Genomic DNA, 20,430 nt, shown 5'->3' with positions numbered 1-20,430 from the left:
CTGACATGCGACCGCAGGGGATCTTGACCAAGTAGAGAACTGCTCTAAGAGGCTGGAGAAATGGCTCACTGGTTAGAAGCATTTGCTCCCCTTCCAGGGGACCTAGTTTGGTTCCCAGCACCCATGTCAGGTGGTTCACAACCACTCCAGTTCCAGGGTATCTGACACACTCTTCTGGTCTCCATATGCCACGTGTCATACGCACACACATACCCAAAACTCGATCTTGAAGGAGTGAATACTCTGATAGTTACATGGTTGGGGTACAGTGTACCCATCATTTGCAGAAATGCTAGCCGAGCCACTGTGTTCCTGCCAGGGCAGGAGACAGCAGAACACAGCAGGGCCTCAGGTGCAGCTGGTTTCAATGCCATCTTTATGCTAACTTAAAAGTATAGCACACAAAATTGAGAAAATACTGAAAAATATAAAATGTGAACTTTTTTGTGTATGTTTTCTGCTTTATCAAACTTCCAAGCAATATCATGCAGATTTTTATCATAAAATGCCTGGCTAATGCCTGTTCTTGAGCAACTTGGTTTTTAAAAGATTTATTCCTTATTAGGTGTTTGTGTGTCTGGCATTTGGATGTGCCTTCAGGGCCAGAAGGGGGCATCTGATAACCCTGAAGTTGTAGTTACAGGCAGTTTCAGCTGTCTGAAGAGCATCCTGAGAATCTAACTGCAGGAGCAAAAGTACACTATCTCTTCAGGCTCTAGACAATAAAAAATTAAAATTTGACATTTTGATTATCAAACGTGTTTTATTCTTTTGTCCACATTTTTTATGAACCACTTGGAATTTTGTTTCTGTCAGTTATGTTTATACCCTTTACCTGTTTTTGTTCACCATCTCAGCGGGTTTAAAATACATGAATTGCTTGTATAGTGAAGTGTTTGCTTTTATCATATCTGTATGTATCTTGCACAGTCTTAGTTTTTGGTTATCACAAGTTTTACCTTATGTAGTGTTTATTGGCTTTTTTTGTCCCTGTGGAGATTTTAATCACTTAATGGTTTTGATTAGTTTCCTACTGCGGAGGAATTGTGTTTACTAACTGACACTGGTTTGGGTATTGGTTAAGGTCTGTGTGAAGCTAAACGGAAGAAAGCACGAGCCACTTCCTCGCTCCCATTCCCTCAGCCCCATCCCCCATGCCCTATATGGATGATGGGGAAGAATTTAGAGGCATGGGTAGATGGGACATCCAGGACAGGTTGAAAGGAAGCTAAACCTTGCTTTCTAAGCGTCTACTATTCAGATGCTTTAAACTGAAGATATCTCAAGTCCTTGGAACCACATCATCTCCTGGCTCTCCCCAAGCATTAGCCCCTGAATGTGGTCATTAAGTGCCCCATTCAGTATGGCCTATTGTCCTTATAGTTGTCCCTCTTCAGCTTGTGAGAAGAATGGACAATCATTCTATCACCACTATATTTTACTCACTTCTCGCTTCTCAGAGAAGGCTACACAAAGAAATCCTGTCTCAAAAACAAACAAACAAACAAACAAACAAAACCCCCCAAAACAAAACAACCCAAGAATGTCCCTCCTGGGATTAAAAGCATATGCCACCATGCCCAGCTTTCAGCCTTTCTTTATGGTAACTGGTCTCACAAAAACATCTTTATTTTCCCATGCTCATGTCTCAAAATCTTCTCTGCAGAAATACCATTTCACACCATGTCTACTATTTTAGAAACAAGACATACTAATTCACCTAAGTTTTTATTTATTGGCTCTAGGAAGAATTTGCATGAAAATGAGCCTGTATGGCAGGTACAGAGCGTACTATAACAGCACCAGAGAGGCCCAGCCTCTCTCCTCTACAGAGCCTCCGTGTTGATACATACATGTGACTTCAGGAACAAAACCACACAGTCCAGGAAAAAGAGGAGCCCTTGAGGAAAACAGTTTAAAGTGACTTTTCCAATTGATCATACCTTTTCATACACTTAAATTCAAATAATGGATACATTCAGAGGCCCAAATGTTTGGCATAGAATAAAATCATGTTCATTTATTATTTTTTTCTGCATCTTAGAAGGCATAAAATTAAGTATGTTGAATGTAATAAATTCATCCATACAAGTGCAAGTCTCCAGCTATAGTGCATTTTATGGCAGATTTATTACTTAAAAATGTACCAGTAAATCAAAGAAGAGGGGCTATGTCCGTTTAACTTTTATTAAAGTGTATGTAGGAGGTCTTCAGAAATCAAATATGAGCATGGAGATATGGCCAAACATAAAATCTATCAAATTCAGTGAAAAGTTGCTGACTTTAAATAGTAGTTGTAAGAATGACCAATATATATTCTTTGTTAACAACCTCTCACTCTACAGTAAAAAAAAAAAAAAAAAAAAAAGATAAACATTCAGTAAACATTCTTTCCTAAGGTAGTTTCCCTTATAGATCAGTGATTTATCCATTTCTTTGTATACACAAATTTGTTGAACATACCAATCAGTGGTTCTCACAATTGAAAAATAAAAGCACAAAAAAGTTTACACTCTTGTACAGGTAAATTAAAGATCACCTTGAATTAAACTGGATCTCCTTAAGGGCATAGTATAGTTTCAGTTTCATTACCTATTACATAATTAGTTTCTTACATACAAATATTGACATATTTGGCTTGTGCTTAGAAGCCTTTGTGTCTACGAAATCCACATCAATGCAGCTCATAATTGGAAGTCACTGGAGAGGTCTTTGCTGCTGCTGGGTTTGACATGGTCGTGTGTTAGAGTCTCTTCAGCACCTGCTGTGGCCCTGCACACCTGGGAGGCATCCTCAATATCTGGTTCTAAGCCTTCAGGGCAGGGAAGTTTCAGTAGCTCTTCTCGGAGCTGAGCAGTGTGACGCTAGTTGGAAAACATTGATAACATCACAAGTGTGAACACTGTGACTCTAGCATATCATTGAGACAAGAACTTGGTTTTAACATACCCCAGTATCAACTGTACGAATATTGATTTAGTAACTTATGACATATCACACATTTAAAACACACAGTAAACAAACTTCAAGACTCTAAAACAAGGGTATGGAGCTATGGCTCAGTGGTTAAGAACACTGCCTGTTCTTCAAGAGGACATAGGTTCAATTCCCAGCACACACAGGATAGTTTACACCTGTCTCTAACTCCAGTTGCAGGGCTCTGACAGCCTCACAGTAGATGGTGGTGAGCCACCATGTGGTTGCTGGAAATTGAACTCAGACCACTGGAAGAGCAGACAGTGTTCTTAACCTCTGAGCCATCTCTCCAGCCCCACTTACAACTTAAACTCTCCTGCATTGATTTCCCTTCCACTGTGAAAAAAACACTGACTAAAAAAGAAGAAAAATCTCACTATTATGAGGACTTGGGGAAGAAGAGGGATACTATTAACTCTTATTAGGAAATCAAGCTAAAAAGTACATATACTTCCTTCCTTGACCAGCATTCTTTAGCAAAAATGTAGCTGAATAAAAATTGTCACCAATTTGGGAATGAAGGATTTCTAAGTCAGGGTGACATAGAAAATTAATACAGTTTGGCATGGTAGCTCATGCCTTTTAAGTCCAGCACTGGAGAGGCAAAATAAGTCAGATTTGAGTTTGAGGGCAGCCTGGTCTATATAGACAAGAGTCAGGCCAGCCATGAGTAGAGTGAATACACTAAAATAATTTCAGGTAGAAGCCAACACTGAGATAACAGAACAGAGCAGCAGCTAGAGTGCAGGTGCTGTGGATGTACGTGAGCAAAGATGAAGCCGAACACTTATCCAGGGAGCATCAACTGCTTGTGCACCAGAAAGAAGGGGAAGGGGGAGTGTGCGGCGAACACTGAGGATGACAGCAAGCCCTTTCTGAGGACAACACTGAAAAGCCTCTCACTAAGCACATGAACTAGATGAAGGGAGTTAAGCAGTATCTACAAATCTGAGAAAAAAAGGCAGTCTGGAAATTAAGTATAGAAAGCTGGAAGAACTGATCTGAAGAAAGGCATAGTCCTGCTCGACATTTAATGAGGTCAGCTGAAAAAAAAAACATTGGTAACACAAGTCAGGAGACGCCGAGGGAAACTCAAGTTCTAGGAGTCACTTTTTAATTGACTTTGTTTTTTCTTGTGAACTTCAAACCAGTATATGAGTTCGGATTACCCTCTCCACCCCTCTCTCCTGTCCTTCTCAAACCCTGCCCCATCCCTACTAGTCCCTTTCTCATCTCCATGACTTTTAGTTTTATGAATCATCTTTAAAGAGTAAATGTCCAACAATAAAAGCCTAAAGACCACAAGTGAAAGGGGAGTGGGAATAACCTGGCCCTCAGGATAAAAACAAAAACAAACAAGGAGAGGGAAGAAAATGGACAGTTCATGATGACCAGAAAAGGAAACATTAGTGAGTGGTGGGTGTGTTAATGAATAACCTACAGCGTTTGTGTCAAGGTCAAGGGAGGTTTCCAGAAGCAAAACTTGAGTTGAAAAGAAATGGAGATGAGCTAGTGGGCATGGTGTAAAGAAGGAGGGAGAAGAGACCCACAAACCTTTAGCTGTAGAGATCCTTGCTTTTGTTTGGTAGCAAACACAAACTATTTTCCAGTTGGACAAAACAGAACTAGCAAAGATCAAGCAATGTTCTTTCCTTAGACAGCAGCCTCACTAGCCAAGGGTAGCCTTGACTTCCTACCGTCCTGTACTGAGATGACTGGTGCTGAGACTGAGGATACACACTAGCACCTCTGTCTCTAAAGTCTTCATAATATACAATCTCAACTGTATACCAGAGTGGGCAGAATAGGAGAATAAGTGCACATGTACCCAACAACTACCAATTCCTGCCAGTCTGATTGCATCTATTCACATTTCTTCTTATTTTAAAGGAAATCCCAGATATCATATGAGTTATCATTTATAAATATTTCTATATTGTAAAAGAAAATAAAAAAAGAAGAGAAAATACAACTGAAAAACTAGCATTCTTATTATCAGCTACTTGTTTTACTTGTTTTTTTTTTAAATTTATTTAATTTTATTTTATGTGCATTAGAGAGAAGTGTCAGATCCTTTGAAGTCAGCATTGCAAACAGTTGTGAGCTGCCATGTGGTTGCTGGGAATTGAACCCAGGTCCTTTGGAAGAACATTTAACCACTGAGCTATCTCTCCAGCCCCTTGTTTTGAGAGAGGGTCTCACTATGCAGCACTGGCTGTCCTGGAACTCACAATACCTATCTGCCACTGGCAAGTACTGGGATTTTGTGTCACCCCAGGTGACCACCTATGTTTTCTTTCTTTCTTTTTTTTTTTTTGTATTTTTTTGAGATAGAGTTTCTCTGTGTGTAGCCCTGGCTGTGCTGGACTTGGCTTTTGTAGACCAGGCTGGCCATGGAGACCTGCCTGCCTCTGCCCCCCCACCCCAGGTGCTGGGATTAAAGGCGTGTGCCACCACTGCCCAGCTCACCTATATTTTTTAATGAAGACTGAAAAAAACAAAGAGAAAAGGAGCCAGTAGGGATGGAGAACACTGCAAACATAGAAGATACCTGGCAGCAAATGAAAGGACAGAAGAATAAAATGATTATTTTTGGAAGCAGCAAAATGGGTGGCTATACTAAGAATGATTCCCATGTACAGAAAAAAAAAATTCTGCAAAGTCACTGTACCTTCCATTTCCATCTGTGAAAACAACTGTCTACCTCCCACAAATCTGGCTCCTCTCACAGTGGCAATTAGAGGCCCTCCATCTTATACCTTCTATATCAGACAAAATTTATGATGCTCCCGCCTGCCCCCCTAAAATCTTTGGTCCCGTAGCTACTTTATAGTTGAAGAATTTCCAGTTTTCTGTCAAACCTATTGCACCTATGTCCACATTTAACATCTAGTTTCACAATTCACTCACCTTGAGAGCTGCTGCGTGGTGAGACATGGTCCTGCCCACTCGCTTATCACTGCTGTACTGCTGGATGTCTGCAATCCACTCCTCACACTGGGCCATGATCTCAATTCTTTTCAAGTAAAAATGTTTGTGTATAACCTTGAAAGTAAAACCAACAGAATAGAGCATGTCTTAAAAAACAAGGATTACGGGATTACAAAAATAACTTTTAGACATTGCAATGTTTATCAGTCCAGAAAGTGTGCTGTCAACGTGTCCTACATCATTACCAAGAAAGAACCAGGTTCAGGATATTAGATAAACATGTCAGATACTGAAGTAATCCCATCTAAATAGCAAAGGGCACACATAAGAAAACACAAGACAAATGGACATAGATCAGCAAGAAAAAAAATTAACACACTGGCAGCAGAAAAATGTTTGAAGACAACTCAGCAATTGTAGAGATGGGTCAGAGTCTACAGCTTAGAAAACACCTGTGCTTATTCCCATCACCCATGTCAAGAGGCCCACCACCACCTGTTAACTCAGGCTCCAAGGAATCTGATAGCCTCTCTAGGCATTTGCACTCACATGCATACATGACCCACTCCACATAAAAATGAAAAAAAAAAATCTTTAAAAAAGATTTCATAGAACTTCTATATAGGTAAAGGGTTTTTTTCCCTCCCCACTTAAAAAAGTATATTTGTTTATTTATTTATTTATTTATTGTGGGCATGCGCATGTGTCATGCACACACATAGAGGTCAGAGGCAACAGCTTTTCTTCTAACATGTAAGTCGTCTCAGGAATCAAACTCAGCTGGGCAGTCTTGGCAGAAAGGGCCTTTACCCACTAAGCCAGTAGACAGAGAGCACAAGTAAGGAAACCTTAAGTATCATAGAAAATCACACACACAACACGTACAAAGCTTTCAGTTGCATTTTCTTGTTAACTTATAGATGGATTTATTTTTCAGAGCTACATTCCCTTGTAATAACCATGCATCTGATTTGAAAATTTTAAAATTTATGCCTCTGAAAAATGTTTTTATACATAAGCAGTAGGAATCTCTCTCTGAGAAATGGAAATTAAAAAGCAGACACGAATTCTGGCTCAGTTCTGTACTGTCTAAAGGGTTCTCTTCTTAAAGTTAGATATCGTTATAAAGGCATTAGAATTGAAGTAGACACTAGCACACTCCCATGTTACACTTTTTTGAGGTTGATGTTTACAAGATCTCAAAAACAAGAAAAATCAAGTTAAGTAAATGAGGACACCTGGGAAAAACATACTTTAAAAGAGAAATCAGGGTAGAGAACAATTCAGTTGGCAGGGCTTGAATAGTATGCATGAGCCTTAGGTTTTAACCAACCACCACATGGGTACATGCCTATAACCCCAGAACTTGGGAAGTGGAGGCAGGAGGATAAGCTTCAAAAATCCAAAGTTCAAGATTGTCCTTATCTTCACAGTAAGTTGGAGGCCACCCAACACAATGAAGAATCTTGTCTAAAAACAAAAAAAGGAAAAAAAGAAAAAACAAAAAGAAAAGAACCAATAATCCAAGTGAACAAAAAATGCCTGGAGAACTCAGAAAATAACCCTCCTCCCCAAAAAACCGAACCAACCAACCAACCAACCAAACAAAAACACATTAAGAAAGTCAGTTTTAGGGAGGCAGAAGGAAGCAGATCGCTGTGTTCCAAGCCATCCTGGTCTACAAAACAAGTCCAGAACAGCCAAGGCTACACAGAGAAACCCTGTCTTGAAAAAAATAAAAAGGAAGTCAGTTTTAGGTATCCAGTGGTAAAGAGTTCCAACTTTAACCTTTACGTTAGGCTCTAAAGGAGGACAGACATTACTGTTTCAAATTACATGTATTTAATTTTTATAAAAGTCATCCTTCTCCCAAGTCCCCTGTGGTTTTTGTTTTTTAATTTCAACATGTTTATAGAGCACCAATTAGGCTGAGATTGCCACCTCCATAGTTCTTAGTTAGGGCCTTGTGGCCCAATCATTTCTTTGTTTTACAAAACGAATGAACTAGAAGAGTCTGGGATCCTGCAACCAAGCAGCCTTTTTTCATTTTAAATTCAAAACATTCCTTAACATGTCCTACTGAATTTCAGGATGAACACAGTAAGGCCAGCTGGACATGATGGCACAAGCAAGTAAATCCTAGCACTCTGAAGATAGAGGCAGGAAAGTCCACAGCCAGCCAAGACTACACAGCACCTCTTTCCCCACCCCAGCACTTGAATTTGTGTTTGAATATAGAATACTTGTTTCCAGAGAGAGCATTTAAAGCATTAGAAAAGAGGTCTAGGAACCTCCAGAACAGCACAGTGAGCTCTTGCAGTTGAGGATTAAGCTTGGGATAGGTATACTGTGCACATCCTGTCTGAGCACTTATTGACAGATTGACAATTGTTGTCTTGCTTGTAGGGTGAGCAGGCAGGCAGAATTCCGAGCCATGGGTGAATTGCCACAGACTTGCTTGCTTACTTACCCCTGCCCCTGGAATGATGGCACTGTTACCCTCTGCCTCATTTGTTTAGGACTTTTGAGTGGCAAGGTTCTGAAGAACATCAAGAAGTAACACAGGCAGGGTTGAAGGTACTTGGAGCCTGCCTGAATGTGCTCTGGGGGCTGAGTGCCAAATGAGAGTCAACTTTCAGGAGAACTGGGATCTATAACTCCAGCTTCAGAAGTACCCAGCAGGCAGTCTAGGCGGCACCTTAGGTGGTGTGGCAAAGAGGCACAAGAAACCACCCATCCTCAGTACTATCAGGCCTGACAGTATCACCTCAAATTTCTGGGTCTTGAGCTTGTACTTTTGAAGGGCCCCTAAAGTACCAGCTCAGCCAAAAAGTGAAGGAACTGCCACTTAACAGAGGAGAAAGGTCCTTCCTGAAGGATTCTTTCTGGGACAAAGGGCAAAGGACCACCAACAACAACAAAAGAGACCCAGACTTAAAAGTATAAAACCAAGCATATTTGTCTAGTGCCTCTTTTGACACAGACAACTTTAAGGTGACATCCTGGAGCTGTTCTCCTTGTCACACAAGGCACATGAGCCTCAAGAAAGCTGAAGGATCCCCTAGCTGAGGTCCCAGAGTTCCCCATGCAGGTGCTTTTTGGGCTTGCTTTATATTCCTCCCTCAGGTATTTTTGCAGGCCTGCCACAGTGGGTCAACCACACTGTCAACTCTGAGGCCTGAGCTTCCTAGTTTCCATTTCCCTTACGACTCAGTAAAAGTAGTAAGGGATGTGACTGCCACATGAGGGAGAGGCTGGGGAAACTGAGTGCACTACAGGCACTCAAAACCCTTGAGTACCCTGCTTTCAGGACATGTCCACTAAAGGAAGTGTATACTAAGCTAGTCCTCCCACCCTGACACCACATGAAGGAGGTGGGAGAAAGTTCCTGCCCTTCAGCAGCTTCTGGTCTCAAACAAACAAACAAACAAACAAACAAACAAACAAACAAACAAACACCAAAACAAAACCTCAAAGTAACAAAGTTAAAAAAAAAAAAAAAAGAGAGAGACCACTCTGGTCCCATTCTGTACAAAACACAATCTTTTCCTACTGACTACAATGCCAGCCCAAGGCAATACCTTAAATCTTAAGGAGTCTTTTACAAGTCAGGAATGTACAAAAGGAGGAATTAGGAGACAGAGGCACCCTGTCACACACTTACAGACACCAAAAAAGTTGATTCTTCCCATTTGAATGGAAAACAAAACCAGACTCTCCAAATCCATCCCAAACTGAGGGACCAATGTCAAGTCAGGCGCAAAGGAAAGGCCTGAGATAATGCAGGTCCTGCCAGGAGAGCCAAAGGGTATAATGGCAGGCTGCTGCCCAGCCTTCCTCCTTAGGACTGGTCTCTGAAGGCATGAGAAAATGCAGGATTGCCTGGCCCCAGAAGTGGGTCTGCATGTGGATAGTCAGGTGGTGGTTTCTGTTGAAGGCCCGGCCACACTGGGAACACTGATAGGGACGCTTGCCAGTGTGGAGGCGTAGGCATGCTGACGTTGGTGCAGTATCAGGCTCTTCCGAAACTGAAAGGGGTGCAGGCATTTATTACTACAGCAGCCTTAGCTGCTGGCCTTCAGCCCATGACACATGGCTTGCTAGGGAATGGTGGCTGAGTCCCCTGTGTTTATTCAAGGAGTGGTAATCTACCCATAAAATCAGTATATTTAACTGAATTTTTAAATATATTTTCAGACAAGTTTAACATAAATGCAAAGAAATAATTTGTGTCTAAGTGAATTTCTTTTCATGTAGAGGACACATCAATGTAACCTCCACCTAGTACACAGCAACACATCATACCTGCCAGGAGTCATGTGTTTCCTCTCACCACACTTGTTTCCCCTATGCCTATGTTTGGGATTAAACCTTGGGACTCACACATACTACACAAGAATTCTGCCACTAAGTTACATCCCCAACCCTTATCCTGACTTGCTCAGTAAGTGAATTCTGTCTACCCTGTATTGATTTGCAGGTCAAAGAAAATAAAAATTAAGCCTTATACACTGTGGAATTTGAAATCACTGGCACACAGCAGAACCATAAAGAGTTTCAACAGCTCAGTACCCAGGTCCTGAAGAATTCAAGTATGATGCAAAGGGAAGGAATATAGGCTCTATAAAAGAGTTGCATTTATCTTTTTTGTTTTTTTCTTTCAGAAAGTTGGCATAGTGCCTAATAACAGCTCATGGACAGTTGGGCAATGAATTATCTTACTGTGGATAACCTAAGCCTAATAGACAAATCAATTGTATCTGAGGGCTTGTATAGAAGTATACACCTTGTACACACATAGGCACATGCAGCATGTTTGTATCTCCAACATCAGGTGTACTAACTTTACAGCCTTTTAAAGTAAGAGGCAAGCCTTTGCATGTGTGTGCACTGACATGTAAGCTCATGTAGCAGAACAAAAGAAGGAATGTTCCTTTTACATTCCTTCACGGCATGCTCATGAGCTCTACCTGATTACAGGGGTAACAGTTACATGCTTCGCAGTGTTTATGAATAACAACTGCTAAATAGTATAAATATCAATAGTCTATTAGGTAAATATGAATATGTTATTGTTAAATGTTGCAATGCCAGGAAAAATGTAAGAATAGATGATCTAGGGAAACAACTTCGAAAAAAATAATTAGGGCAAAGAGACATGAGAACTGGATATAGACAGATGTGGGGCACCAGGAAACAGCAAAGCTAAACCCCTTGGAAAACTTGAGGGCTTTAGGAGCTTGGTACTGTCTAATTCTTCTCTAAACACTCAAACGTACATTTCTATTTCCATGCAGATTTAAAAATTAACCAACCTTCAATAATAAATAATATCTCATGAGAAATAGTTCAGTATTGTTTGAATAGTTGGAGAAAATGACAATTAGAAAAAACAAGCAGTTCTGGGTGAGAAAGATGCTTACTTGGTGAAGTGTATCAGAGCCCAAAACAACAAACAAATAGGACCAAACCAGAAAAAGTGTGGTGGTGGCTGCTCCAGAAAAGCAGAGACAGGTGGGTCCACAAAGACTCACCCAGTGAACTTAAGACCAACAAGAGACCCTGTCTCAGAAAAAAAAAAAAAAAAAAGATAACACTGAGTATCAAAACCCGAAGCGGTCTTCTCACCTTTATACACAAAATGTCAATTTACACACAATCATGCAAAAGTAAAACTTAAATAATAAAAGGCCCCAAGATAAAGTCTGGTGTCTTTTGGGATTTGTGGACTTAAACTTTACTAACTGCACTTTGTTATTAGTGATTTTAGGATTGTTAGTTATAAGGAGTAAAGCTTAGTGTTTTATCAGGTTCTGTAAATTTAGAATATAGAATACTAACAAACTATTCTCAAATGTCTTTAAGTATTTAACTCTATCCAACATACTTCTTTAAAGCATGGCGAAGGATTTCTGATTTGTTCTAGCATTGCCCATTTAACCGTTGCTTGCCGGATGTTTCCATCATATTCTCGAGAGCTCTGTGTGCCACTGGGAGTGCCTCTAGACCGTTCGTATCCCGGTTCGTTAAAGTAAGGCTCAGCTACTAATATAAGGGACTGGACAGAAACCAACACCTGAGGAATAGAGGAAATTCAAAAGTAGTTATTAAGAGACATTTTTACTGCAAATAAACTGCTATACTACTTCATCTCCAAGGAATCTGTACTAGCATGTTTCTACATATTTCTGGAATGAAACAAACAAATGAACAAAACATAATATTGGAGGCTGGAGAGAAGGCTCAGCAGTCAAACTGCTCTTCTAGAGGACCTGTGTTTAATTCTCAGAATATGTATGAGGTGCACATACATACACGGAGGCAAAATATCCATACATGTTATCTCAGTAGAGTTATGAGTATCAGGGTCAACTTGAGGCCAATCCAGGACACACACTGATTTCCAGATGGCATGAGTTAAAGTGTGATATTCTGTCTTAAGAAATAAACAATCAGCTAGATGTGGTCGTGCACACATCAATTCCAGTACCTGGGAGGCAGCTCTCTGAGTTTGAGGCCAGGTCTGGTCTACAAAGCAAGTTCCTGGACAGCCAGGGCTATTCAGAGAAACCCAGTCTTGAAAAAACAAGATAGCAGGGTGTGGTGGTGCATGCCTTTAATCCCGGCAGGCACTTGGAAGCAAGAGGCAGGTAGATCCCTGTGAGTTCAAGGCCAGCCTGGTCCAGGACAGCCAGGGTGATTATACAGAAAAACCCTGTTTCAAAAACTAATAAATAAATTAATTAAATAAACAATTTAAAAAAGTTAGGTTAGCTACACTGAAACTATTATCTATCTTATCTCTACTGACAGGCAGTCTCGTTGTGTTGTCCTGGAACTAGCTACGTAGACCATGCTTGGCTCTCACAAAGACCCCACTGCCTCTCCCTTGGTCTTAAACAGTACTTATGTGTATCTTCTGATAAATGCTGTGTTAAAATTGGCCTTCCTCTTTTTTTTTTTTTTTTGTTTTTGTTTTTTTAGACAGGGTTTCTCTGTGTACCCTTGGCTGTCCTGGAACTCAGAGATCAACCTGCTTCTGCCCCCCTGAGTGCTGGGATTAAAGTCATTAGCCACCACTGCTCGGCCCTTACTCACTCTTTCTTTCTTTTCCTTCCTTCCTTCTTTCCTTTTTTTTTTTTTTTTTTTCCCTTCAAGATAGCATTTCTCCGTGTAGTATTGGCTGCCCTGGACTTCCTTTGCAGACCAGGCTGGCCTCGAAATCACAGAGATCCAGCTGCCTCTGCCTCTGGAGTACAGGGATTACAGGCTTGTGCCACCATGACCAGTTGTCCTTACTCTTATAGAACATTAAACCAGCCAAACCCTACTAACAAAACTAAGAAAACGTCACAAAACAGTCTTAATTTTTATTTCAAGAGACATTAACTGCCAGAGTATCATATAACATTATTATTATAAGTTCTCATTACTGAGATAGACTCATGGTTCTAAGACCACCTTTTGTGATCCTTCCTATTTCTATTTGCTTGTTTACTTTTGGCTTTTTAAGACAGGTCTTACTATGTAGCTCTGGCTGTCCTGGAACACACTGGCTGGCCTCCCTAGTGCTGGGATTAAAAGTGCATGCCACCATGGGCAGCTTTATACTTGTATACATTTTACATTACATAAATAAGAAAGATAAAATAGACACCTGAACATAAACCATCTGACCCAACCACAGACACGGTTACAACTGATATGGAGTGTTACTAAGGCCAATGTTAACTACTAGGGAAATAGCAACAAAACCTTAACCTGAATAATTGTGAAATAAGACAAATACCCTTTTAAACGTTTATGAAATTAAACATATCAATGAAGGAGAGTTATTTTATTCTACTTCAACTACTATATTAGCTATCTAGTAGTTCCTGCCTTTTAAAAAGTTTTCTATGTTTATTTTTGGTCACTAATTTCCCCTGCAACATACACAGTTTACTTAGAGTATAAATCTGTCAGAGAAACTTTGTTTACTTGCAAAAAACTGGATGTCTGAGGATTCCACTTCTCTTCTGGTCTTCCATGCCACGTATTCAGGATGCTTAAACAAACCTGAATGAGGAAAGACATAAACAGAATTTAAAGCAGTGTTTGATAACAAACTGCCCCAGCTAGAAATAAAAACATGAGGCTCTGATGTCAAACTGTATCTAAGTCTGTGAACGCCCCTGTATCCTCAAATGTGATGCAAACCTTTGTGGCATTACACTTTCTTTAAAAGGAGAACTGAGCACCAATTACACCCCATCTGCCTAAGTAACACATATCTTTTTTGTTGTTTGATACAAGGACATTTACATAACTCAGCCTGGCCTTCAACTAACTTTGTAGTGGAGGATGACCTTGAGTTTCTGATCCCTTGCCTCCACTGCTCTAGTATTACACCAAAGCCAGTTAATGCAGTACTGGGGATTAAAACCAAGGCTTTGTGCATGTTAAACTATGTCGCTAACCCTATACATCTTAATGAAAAACAATACTTTTCCAAAAACGAAAAACTTAGTGAAATTTAAATTATTTCTTTGTGTATATGTGTAGGCAAGCATGAGGGAGTCAGGTCTCTCCTACCACTATATGGGCCGAGGGAATCAAACTCAGACTGTTAGGGTTAGCCACAAGGGCTTTAACCCATTGAGCCATCTCACCAGCACCACATGCATGCAGGTGCCCACTGAGGCCAAAGAGTGCTGGATCTCCTGAAATTGGGAACTAAACTGGGGTCCCTTGAACTCTGGCTATATTTTTTAACAATTTATTATTTTTAATGTGCGTACATGTATGTCTGTGTGAGGATATGAGATTTTAGAGTTACAGGCAGCTGTAAGCTGCCAAGTGGGTGCTGGGAACTGAATCCTAATCCTCTGGAGGGGCAGTCAGTGCTCTTCTTAAGCACTAAGCTATCTCTCCAGCCCCAGAACCCTGGTTCTTAACTACTGAATCATCTCTCCAGCAGTGATTGTGAATTTTTTCTTTTAAATTCTGTGTGTATGAGCTGGGTGCAGTGGCACATATCTGTAATCCCAGTACTCAGAGAGGGAGAGGCAGGAGGATCTCTGTGAGTTCCAGGACAGCCTGGTCTACAAAGTGAGTTCGGGACAGCCAAAGCTACACAAAGAAACTCTGTCTTGAACCCCACAAAAGAAAAAAACCAACAACAACAGCAAAATACCCCCAAGAAACAAACAAAAAAAATTGTGCGCGCGCGCATGTGTGTTCATGTGTGCATATACACAAGCACACATGTAGGTGCCACAGAGGTGTCTGATCCCCTTGCAGCTGGAGTTTGCACATGGTGTTAGTCAGCTCTAAAAAGACAGGGACTGGAGGGAGTATTACACTGCTCATGGTAGAATGCTTACCCAGAGTGCATGAGGCTATCCATCTAATCCCAGAATGACAAAAATGGCAATTTCAAAAATGTATGTTTGTGTAGGTGAGTCAACAGAGACACATTTTTGAGTACTAAATGTTCAGGATACTGGTGTCTTATATCCTTACTCTCTTAGCCCTATAAAATAATCTGTTTAAACAAATTCTATTTTATGTTATTTGGGATTCAGGTTCTATCAAGAAAAGTTAACATGGCTACTTCAGCTTCTATTCCAGAAAACCTCTTCTTTGTTTTTTCAAAGAAAAATGAATGATGCCTTTGCTAAGCTTCCTATAAGAAATCTACAAAACTAGTTCCATCTTTATGATTTCTCACTCAATGAGGATAAATATAACATATCTCATGTTGAACCAGATGAAAACAAAAAGTTAAAGGAAGTAAAATCTTGGAGTCACCTTTGATGAAAAGGCTATTTTTAAGAATTTGCTATTCTTACCACCAAGAAGCACAATTATGTGTGTGCCTGATGCCCATGGAGAACAGAGGAGGGCACCAGGCCTTCCAGAAAGCAGAAGCCATCTCTTCAGTCACTATACATTTCTTCTTAGCTTCTCGTGGTTTTTAAAGCCGTAATAGCATGGAATTTACTACTAGAATTCTACTAAAATTACATTGAAAATTGTAATTATTCTTTTAAATTTTACTTTAACAGGCTTATAGTCATAGAAAAATATTTCTGTTTTAAATAAAACATTTTATTTTCAAAATATGTCTTCTGACTTTTCCCTCTCTAGCTTTCAGAACAGAACGCAGGGCTTTGACTATGGCAGGCAAAGTCTACTACAGAGCTTTGTCTCCCAGGCTCAGAAATAACGTATTACATCTCTTTGTTAGCTTTTCTTTCCTAGACAGTGAGACTGAACCATCCCACTATTAATAAAAAATGTGAAATTATTTTAAAAGACAAGTTCCTGATTCTGTGTTTAACAGCCAGGAAGGGAAAGATAAAGCTGTGAACTGCAAAGAGGACAGTGCTGGTCGAGAGCTGACAACAGGGCTGCAGCTCACCCATATTCAGACATTCATGAAAAGATAACTAAAACTGGAGACAGAAGTAAAGGAACCGTCCAAGCCAGACACTGCTGTATTCTGAACAGGACTGGTTCTCGAAGGTGTTAATTAACTGTAGTGTTCATGTTTTTCAGTTTCTTCTCTCCTATTTTCAAGCTAATCTGTCTGTGCACATAGAGGGAGCTAAGAAAGAAAAAAAATATAGTCACACCAACTTTTGTTTGAATCACCAAGAACCTTCAGAGCAGTGTGGCCTTAGAAACAAAGACCGCAACTACCGTACCTTGCCATCATTGTAAAGGTTGGGATTGAAGCGCACACTATGACCCCCAGTTGTTTCTAGGTTCACAAGAGGAGGTGAGCTAGGATAATCTTGAGGAAAATATACATCAAATTCAAAGCATCCATTTGCATAGGGGGTATCCGCTGGCCCAGTTATCAGAACCTGTATGCACATAAACAGAGAGACTCGTGAGGACCCTCCTCCTCATCACCGCTGAGAACACTGCAGGGGTCGCCTTCCACCGCCAGCGCACAAGCCTGGGCTGAGAGTGGACTCAGAAGTTACGCATGAACCCAGGACTAGAAAAAAGTTTCTGATTAGAATTAAGAGTGCTGTGGCTGACAGTGATGGAGGCACACACATTTAATCCCAGCGATCAGGAAGAAGACTGAGTTTGAGGCCAGCCTGGTCTACAGAATGCGTTCCAGGCCAGGCAAGACTACACAGAGAAATCCAGAATGGGGGGTGGGGGGTGGGGGGAAGCCTGTGGTTTTGGTGAAAATGTAATTTTATCATTAAGAAGTTTAACTGAATCTCAAACTTCTTTTAAAATGCAAAGAACTTTTTTTTCTGAGAACTTTACAAGGTAAGGAAGAGCAGTAGAAGAACCAACAATCAAATGTAAAAATTAATGGATGTCATGTGAGTAAACTAACAGACACATTGTTTCACAGGGAAACACAAGGTCCATTATATAGCAAAATGATTTCTTAGGCAATAATCCTAAAAACAATTCTACTCTTTGTGAAGGAAGTAAGATGTGGCCAAAGGGGCAGAGCCTAGGACCTTTTTACAAAAATACTATCCAGAATATCCAAAAAAAAAATCAAAGCAAAAAACAAAACAAAACCGCAGAGAAGTCAACAGATCAATACTTTTAGCTGTCTGAAGAAGACAGATTAGTTAACATATGAATTAAAGAATTTTGCGGGCTGTTGTAGGTGGCCCAAGCCTATAATCCCAACACTTGGGGAGGCAGAAGCAGGTGGATCTCTGTGAATTTCAGGCCAGCCTGGTCTACAAAACATGTCCAGGACAGCCAAGGCTACTGACAGAGAGACACTATCTCAAAAACAAAACAAAACAAAAACAAACAGAGAGAGAGAGATTTTTTTCCACTATGTAACAAATTTTTGATTTGGTTTGGTTTTCAAGAAAAGGTTTCTCTGCAGCTCTGGCTGTCCTAAACTCAGATGGTAGACCAGGCTAGCCTCAAACTCAGAGAGATGCCGGAGACCGAGAGGGAGATGCCAGAGGCTGACTGCTCCAGTAAAATTCCTATGACTCGAACTCCCCTGTTCCTGGCCTTGGGTAATTGTCTAACAAATGGCCTTCAAGATAAATTGTCTCCTGGGAGAGAGACAGGCTGGAACTTCCAGAGAGAAACTACAAGATGTTCCTTTTCCAGGCCTGCTGAGGCTGACTCCCCCCGCCCTGCTTGCTTGCTTCCTGATAAGACTGCCTTAAAAAGAACTAGCTTTTTTTCAATAAACAAGACCTTGACAAGACTTTGGTCAGCTTGGTCCTGCTTTTCTTTCTCACCCATTTTGCTTTTCAGGTGAAAGCCTTTTCAAATCCCCCACGAATAACCAGTCCCGCAGGCAGGACAGAGAGATCCATGCGCATATTACAGGCACCCAGCATATTAGTTTTTTTTAATGCAGTTTTCTCTTAGACTATAAGATTAGACAGATCACAACATTAAAACAGAAAAGTACAAGTTATGTTAACATTGCTATTACATTAATCATAAAACTTAAGAGATATTCAAACCCACAGATTGCTCATAAATTTAGGAAAAAAAAAAAAGACATTTTCTGATAATCACTTCTATAAACCAAGAATGTGGCATCTGTAACTATTTTCTTCTCCTGTTCAGCTTTAAGTCTTTTCATATTATGCTTCAAAACTGTGAGAGATCAAATACAAGAAAGACGTCTCCGCTGGTATTTTCTTTATAGCTGTCTCATCTGCACACCCTGAACTAAACACAGCTCCTCTTATTGCCATCCCGAGCAGTCATTAAAATTCATGTTGAAATTTAAACCCCCAAAAGGGTCAGGATAAAGCTGTTCTCTACCTTCATGATGTCAAGTCGCTCCTCATCACAGCGCACAAAGACACTGGAGGATGATGACAGAGGCAGTGAGGTGGAGAGCGTCACTGCTTCCTGGGCCAGACGGCGGGCTCTGGCAGCACTGTTGGCATCACTGGCATTTTTCACCTGAGACATGTAGTGGTAATTTACTTTAAAACCCAATTTCCCATCATCATCTTCAGAAACCATTTCAAATGTATCTAAAAGGAGACAGAAGACCAAAGAGAAGAGAACCAGTATGGAAAACAGTTGTTATGATACAAAAGCCATAAAGAAGTCTTTAGTCAAGTATTTAGTCCCTTCTTCTACCCTAAGGGAAAGGCTGACGAATGCCTCAGGGTGTGGGGTGTAGCCTAATGCAGAGCACAACCCTAGCTTGCATGACATCTTGGGTTCAGTCCCAACAGTGCAGCATGTGAAAGGGAAGTCCATTCTCTGCATGCTTTGCAGACGTCTTCTTGTGCTTTCAGTTATATAGGTCGCTCTAATGCGTGTCTTGCAGTCAGAGAATGCTGTGACGACCCACACAGAGCTCTCAAGACAAAGATAACAGAAGCTTTCTTGTGTGCACAGGAACTAGAAACCAGGCCAAACAAAACCTTAAAACACACACACATGCACCAATTTTTGAGGGACTGTCTCAATGTGACACAGGCACCAGTATATTAGAATTAGAGGTAGGTGCCATCATGCCTAGCTCAAGTCCAGAAATCTCATTTTACTTGAATACACTTTAGCAGCACTGCTTACAAGGGTGATGATGACATCTTAGCAGGTGAGAAATGTCAACTTACCAAACTGCAGTTTCCTCATGACAGCCACATATTTTTCTTCAAGTGACTTTAATACTGACAGAGGTTTAGGTTTCATGGCCACCTTCTTTGAGCATTCACCTAGTTTTTTTTCTGTAATATTTCAAGACAAATAACATAAATATACATTTTAAAATGTTTTTATCAGCATATGGAATGCTGTTTCACATGTATATGATACATAATAATGGGTTTCATCCACACACAATAATATAATCTGATCACATTCCAATGCCCTCTTGTCCTCCTCCCACTCCTGCGACTCCCTTTATTCTTTTCAACCAGCCCCCTTCTATGTTTTCTGTGTGATATTAAACTAAGAACAATCCATTTCTACATGTAGGTTTTGCATTCCAAATTTTAACCAAACTTCATAACTATCTTCCTATTTTATCACTTTAAGGAAACGGATTTCAGATATGTGCCACCATGTACAGAAATCTCAATTTACTGCTCCCGAACAAAATGGTGGGTTTCGCTGGGCGCGGTGGCACACGCTTGTGATCCCAGCACTCAGGGAGGCAGAGGCAGGTGGATCTCTGTGAGTTCAAGGCCAGCCTGGTCTACAAAGTAAGTCCTGGACAGTCCTGGACTACACAGAGAAACCCTGTCTCAAAAAGCCGAAACCAAATCAAACCACCAAAAATGGTGGTTTTTAATTCCACGACTTTCAATAAGAAGAAAAAAGTAATTAATACACATATTGTTGTGCTCCTACATTTAATCTTAGCATATGTAGAAGAGATGAATTTTTAATTTTTTTTTGTTTGGGTTTGAGACAAAGTTTCATTATGTAGTGCTGGCTAGTAGTCCAGAACTTGCTTCTTGGCTGGCCTCAAACTCACAGAAATCCATCTGCTTTTACCCTCCAAGTGATGGACAAAGAAGAAAATCTATCAGAGAATGAACTTCTAAGTACAAA

General features: G+C 40.5%; 1 protein-coding gene across 9 annotated transcripts in view; it reads right to left on the bottom strand.

Moving 5' to 3' along the window:
• Window positions 1-1,715: 1,715 nt before the first annotated feature.
• Birc6 (baculoviral IAP repeat containing 6) overlaps window positions 1,716-20,430 on the bottom strand; it is a 186,133-nt gene continuing 167,418 nt past the window's right edge. For all 9 annotated transcript variants that reach the window (XM_055618178.1, XM_055618192.1, XM_055618201.1 and 6 more), the window contains 7 exons: window positions 19,491-19,601; window positions 18,679-18,896; window positions 16,599-16,760; window positions 13,888-13,965; window positions 11,795-11,983; window positions 5,887-6,021; window positions 1,716-2,864 (listed from right to left, as the gene is read on the bottom strand). In XM_055618178.1, coding sequence (XP_055474153.1) covers window positions 2,685-2,864; window positions 5,887-6,021; window positions 11,795-11,983; window positions 13,888-13,965; window positions 16,599-16,760; window positions 18,679-18,896; window positions 19,491-19,601 — 1,073 coding nt within the window. In that variant the 3' untranslated portion in view covers window positions 1,716-2,684. The remainder of the gene's footprint in view (window positions 2,865-5,886; window positions 6,022-11,794; window positions 11,984-13,887; window positions 13,966-16,598; window positions 16,761-18,678; window positions 18,897-19,490; window positions 19,602-20,430) is intronic.

Source organism: Psammomys obesus, unplaced genomic scaffold, assembly GCF_907164565.1.
Source record: "Psammomys obesus unplaced genomic scaffold, mPsaObe1.curated_primary_1811, whole genome shotgun sequence".
Classification (NCBI taxonomy): domain Eukaryota; kingdom Metazoa; phylum Chordata; class Mammalia; order Rodentia; family Muridae; genus Psammomys; species Psammomys obesus.
This window is presented reverse-complemented; position numbering and strand designations above follow the sequence as displayed.